General features: G+C 39.9%; 1 protein-coding gene across 3 annotated transcripts in view; it reads right to left on the reverse strand.

Moving 5' to 3' along the window:
- The window catches only part of cert1 (ceramide transporter 1), a 27,576-nt gene that overhangs the window by 14,823 nt on the left and 6,811 nt on the right, over positions 1–5,942 (reverse strand). For all 3 annotated transcript variants that reach the window (XR_003048895.1, XM_008336651.3, XM_008336650.3), the window contains exon 3: positions 3,061–3,177. Coding sequence is in view for 2 of the 3 variants with exons in the window: in XM_008336651.3 (XP_008334873.1) it covers positions 3,061–3,177 (117 nt within the window). In the remaining variant the exon portion in view is untranslated. The remainder of the gene's footprint in view (positions 1–3,060; positions 3,178–5,942) is intronic.

Here is a 5,942-nt window from a genome sequence, read left to right on the forward strand (position 1 = left end):
CCTTATTTGCTACAATGAAACAGTCCACTAAATATCATCAAAGTGTCCCTCCCAACGTTAGTTTCTGTGAGAGAGAGTGAATAGAAAAATGCATAATTCATCAAGCGCTGTGCTCAACATTAGTACATTTAGCACAGCTTTTAGCAAAACAAACACTCTCACATAAAACCACAAAATGGTTCACACAAAGAAATCTTCCCATGACAGCAGGTGCTAATTTTCTGATATTTGCATGAATAGTAATCAGTAGTAAATATGACTTGTGTTTATGACCATCTTAAATTGAGATAAACTCAGATTATGCCAAACATGGAAATAGCTGCTGACCAATGTCCAGAATGTTCCTAGATATTGAATGCATAACTGAAACTCTTATGTAAATTGTATTGCTGTTAAAATTGACAAGTAACCATGTAGAATAATCTGAAATTAATCAGAATAAAATGTATAATGCATTTTTACAGCAAGGCTGAATGATGTGCACTATTTTTCCAACATCAGTCCATCCATGTATTGTTGCTCTAATGCATGTCATTTGCAAACAAGGACATAGTATATTTTTGGAAATCATGGGCTATGATATTGCACAGGCACATGATGCACAATATTCAGAGCCTACAGACTCCAGTGTGTAATTCATTTTAGTGCAAAATAATTAGGTCACAACGATTTAATATAAAGCAAGACAACTGTTCTTTATATTTATTTATCCATCCATCCATCCATCCATCCATTTTCATCCGCTTATCCGTTACCGGGTCGCGGGGGCAGCAGTCTTTATGACCACCACCCAAAATCACATTGCACTGTACCAACCCCCTAAACCTTCCTGTGGGTGGTGAGTCCACTGGAAGGTACAGACCGCCCTAACTGGTATTTGAACTTGCCCAGGAGGTGACAGAGACACCAATGACAGAGACATTGCCTCTGGGCCAAAATGCCACTCTTTATATTTATTTATAATTATAATTATAATTTAGACAGACAAAGCTATCAGGCACTGCACAGCCCCAACTGTGACCTCCTGTGATTAGTCAAAATTCATAGCTTCAGTCGACCAAAACCTTCTTTGGTTGATTACAGCCCTAAACACAGCACTAATGCAAGTTCTCCTTCTTCCAGCTGGGAGCAGTGCTGACACGCCTTTGTCAGAGCCGCATGCAGTGGTGCATTAAACTGAGGTTACTGAAGGTCAGAACACAGGCATAACTCTCACACACTCTCACAGTCATGTTAATGGAAAAGAGACTGGTGGTCACTCACACTTGACTGACAGCCATTTTGTAGGCCAGTGGGGCTAATGAGTTATTTTAAGGTTGCTGCATTTACTCAAGAGTTACAACACTGTATTTGGTAAATGACAAAAAAAAAAAGAAAAACACAAAAAGTTGACTCTTGAATCACAGAACACAGACCATTTTACCAGTAAATCAATGATATATGATAATTGTCATCATCAATAATCTGTTCAGCAGATAAACGAAATATAACCTGGAATGTGCTTTCTCGTTCCTGCTTGTGTTATTACATGAACCTTAGAGCATGGCTGCTTAATATGAAGATTGGATCAACCAGTAGATTGCACAAGATAATCTATCCAAAAATATAAATATATATAAAAATAAATATATATATAAATTCTATAGTGCATAGTAGTGACTATTTACTGTAAGATGTTAATCATATTGTGCAATAGACCTACATACATTTAATCAGTACAGCAACATATATTGTTTATATGATATATGTTCAGTAGATCGCTTTAGCCTGGTCATTTGAAAAGTACAGTAGCTCCCAAACCAAAAGTTAAGATCCTTGTAAGTCTAGTTTAATCTGCACTCATCTCTGAGGCCTCTGAAGCTGTCAACCACTTTACTACTTCAAATTTTACATGTGATGACCTCAAAAGGTCTAACAAATATTAACAGTGAAAGAAAAAGATTGTTTCAGAGGCATGAGAGTCAGAGTAATGACTTAGTAATTCAGTCAGCTGACTTAGCTACACAGCCAAAACATAGAGTCATAGGATCAGGAGATGATGACTCTGATGAAAATTGCATATTTGCTTTGTTGTGCGCTAACTCTTCACAATGTGAGCAGTTAGCCTCAAAAGACAGTTTTGACCTTATCACTGTGTCTACTTGTTCTTGACAACTCAGGGTGTGTTATGTAAAACAACTTTAATTCACATTCAGGGAAACTGTAACGAGTATGAAACCTGATTATTTTTCTGTGTAGAATATGAATAAAATATAAAGATTAAATGTCTCCCCAATTCCTTATGGATATTTGAAATATTCTCTACACAAATTGAAAGAGATGTTAGAAGTTAATTACACAGAACATTGAATGAAGGTTGTGGTGTCATTATTAACATTGTCCAACACACAGAAAGACACAACTCTATGTGATGGTGTTGCCACAACCAATATGCATGAAATAAAAAATAAATAAAAATCCAATATGAAAAAAATCATTGCTTTCCTGTATAAACAGCTTGCCAAACCCTGACTGAGAAATACACACAAACTCAAACACAGTCTGTGCCACACTAAGAGTATAAACCGCTATTCTAATATTAAGCCTTAAGAACATGACTAAACCTGCTTTGCAATCTTCATGTTAAGATACCATTCATCGGTAAATAAATGCCCTGACTTCGTAAGCAGCTGCTGAGTATCTGATGACTGGCATACACCCCCACCTCAACACCTCACTCCTCAGATTCCTCACATTCCCAGGGTAAAAGGCTGTGTGTTGGAGTGTGTGTGTCTAGATCTATGTCCAGCCACACCCAGTTCACTGAAGCAGATTATCTGTCCACTACAAAAAACCGAGCCAAAAGTAAACCCAGCTATCTGAAACATTCGAAATATGTGAACTATCCTGTACTTTCATGGTTGAATCAGGCAACTGGAAATTCAGATTTATTTGGCAGAAAAATCAAATTGAATTATTGAGGCCATGGAGGAAAGGCAGCTTACCAGTAAGCAAATCATTCACAGGTCAAGTCTGTGTGACAGTTGTTTAACAACATCAGCAAAGTCTATAACATCTCACCTTGTGCAGTTCTATGGACTCAATCCACTGGAGTCTGTGCTCAGGATCTTCAGCCCTAAGATACCAAACACTGTCGTTCACGCTGATGTCAAAACGACACTCGTCAAACTCATGGGGCTGTGTAGAAGGAAGAGAGGAAATCAGGAAATATTTGTAACTGAAAACAAACAAACATCTTTATTTCATTTCAAAATACTGATTTTTGAACATTTTCCACAGACCTGACAAAACACTAGGAGAAAAAAATTGCCTCCACTATGGCTCAAAATCATTTGTCTTTTAACACTGGCTGAGATAATGAAGTAGAGATGACACATTCTGGATACACGTAGATTCAATTAGTCTCTGAGAAGTCTCTACCACACAATAAACAAGAATTTTAATTAGAAACTGATGTATTGTATCTCAAATCTGAGCCTTGAACCAACAAACTGCAGCGGGACAAACAGAAGATACTCCCTCTACATTCCGTTATCTGATCCAGGGTCAGACTTACCTTTTTTGTTGTAGGATATTAGGTGAAATTTTTTCATCTATTTCGCTTCCCTCTCCAACCATGCACCACGCCCAGCTCTGAACTCCGACTTGCACCCAAACATGTGTATCAAATAATTCCTATGTTTCCTCTGGCAATGTATATGGCACTGTATATTAATCAAAAGAATTGCTGTGAAAATGTTTATAATACGTTGTGAGAGGACTTTTCGAGTCCACTCACAGATTTTGTCCTCTGGAGTACTGAAATGACAGCTTTTCTGTCAGCTGACATAACCTCATGTTACCCACATTTAATTAAATTTGCTAAATGACACCCATGTGTTGGTTCATTTGCCAAAACTGACAATAGCAACTTAGCACTGCAAGAAACCATCTGAAAAACAGACTTGAACCCGACAATCTTCCTCCAGGCTGGTAGAGTTAACAACAACATGATAACATTATTATTCGTCTTAGAAAGTTTAATTCTTCTAAAAGGATTTCACCTTGGACATCAATTTTCTCAAAAACATAAGGTGAAATATTGAACCTTCTGATTCAAAAAATCTTATGTCAGCATTTAGGCAGAGAAACAGACTGATATGACTTTTGTTTCCACAGTTCTCCAGAGGTAAGCCCAACCTGTTGGCAGACTAGTGAAAACGTGCTTTTGTACGTATGTCAAAAGCTCATCGACCGGTTTTTAGATTTGTGAGACATAGTACATCCTAACTACAGTGGTATGAAAAAGTTTGGGCACCCCTGATCATTTTCAAGATTTTCCTTTATGGATCATTGGTTGTTCGGAACAGCAATTTCAATTAAATATATCATATAGCAAACAAACACAGTGATATTTAAGAAGTGAAATGAAGTTTATAGGATTTACAGAATGTGTGCAATAATTACTTAAACAAAAGTAGGCAGGTGCATAAATTTAGGCACCCTTGTTGTTTTATTGTTCTGAATACCTTTAGCACTAATTATTGGAAGACAAAAATTGTTTGGTAAGCTCATTGACCCTTGACCTACATACACAGGTGAAGCCAATCATAAGAAAGGGTATGGCCAGTTGCAAGTTGTTCTCCCCTTTGCATCTTCTCTGAAGACTGGCAACATGGGAGCCTCAAAACAACTGTCAAATGACCTGAAAACAAAGATTGTTCAACATCGTGGTTTAGGGGAAGGATACAGAAAGCTGAGATTTCAATCAGAGATTTCAGCTGTCAGTTTCCACTGTGAGGAACATAATGAGAAAATGGAAGACCAGATAAGCAGAGGCGAAGGATGGTGAGAACAGTCAAACTCAACCCACAGACCAGCTCCAAAGACCTACAACATGATCTTGCTGCAGATGGTGTCCCTGTGCATCATTCAACTATTCAGCACACTTTGCACAAGGACATGCTGTATGGGAGAGTAATGTGGCAGAAACCTTTTCTGCACCCATGCCACAAAAAGAGTCACTTGAGGTATGCTAAAGCACCTTTGGACAAGCCAGCTTCATTTTGGAATAAGGTGCTGTGGACTGATGAAACTAGAATTGAGTTATTTGGACATAACAAGGGGCAGTATGCATGGTGGAAGAAGAACACTGTCATGTCTGTCTGTTTCCTTTTCATGTTGTCTTTGTGGGGTTATCTGTGGGATCACACTTACCTGTTGGTAATTAGCTTCACTTGTGTCACCTGGTGCTCCCTGTGTATATATACCCCTCTCCCTCACTCTGTCGTGGTTGGATCATTGTGATTGGGTTGGATCATTGTATCTGTTCCTGTGCTCAGCTTAGTGTGTCCTTCGAGTTCTTAGTTTGTACTTAGTAGTTTATGCCTTGTCTGGTTTATGCCTTGTTCCTGGTCTTGTGAAGAAGTGAGTTTTTTGTTGTTTTGGCCTTACACTTTGAGAATAAACCTACCTGCACCAGAAAGAGTCTCATCAGTACTGCACTTGGGTTCTGCCTGCTTCCTGTCGTTACCCCCACGTGACAGAATGATCCAACCCAGACTGGACCCAACGTACTGGGATACAGCGGATTTTGGTGCCACGCAGCGAGAATGGGAGAGAGTGAAGGCACAGTTGAGCGCTCTGCAACCTGACCACAGCTTAGCATTCCCTGCAGCAGCCTCTCCATCAGTGGGACCTGTTTTTCCCACCCTCCCAGCCCCTATGTTGGGACGTCAGGAGCCGTCCCTTAAAGGGGGGATAGGGTCAGTGCTTCCTGGGTCCGTAGCAGACCCCCTTCTGTTGGTTCACGGTGTTGCTGCGGACACTCGTCTGATGGCTCCTGCTTGGTCTGTGCCTCTGGTGGGCCGAGTGCCAGCGGCACCCAGTCCTCTGGTGGTTTCAGGGTCTCCAGTGGTTCCGGCGCTCACTTCCCTTGAGGTTCCTGAGGCGTTCACCTCCCC

The sequence above is a fragment of the Cynoglossus semilaevis genome, chromosome Z (genome assembly GCF_000523025.1).
Source record: "Cynoglossus semilaevis isolate Cse_v1.0 chromosome Z, Cse_v1.0, whole genome shotgun sequence".
Classification (NCBI taxonomy): Eukaryota; Metazoa; Chordata; class Actinopteri; order Pleuronectiformes; family Cynoglossidae; genus Cynoglossus; species Cynoglossus semilaevis.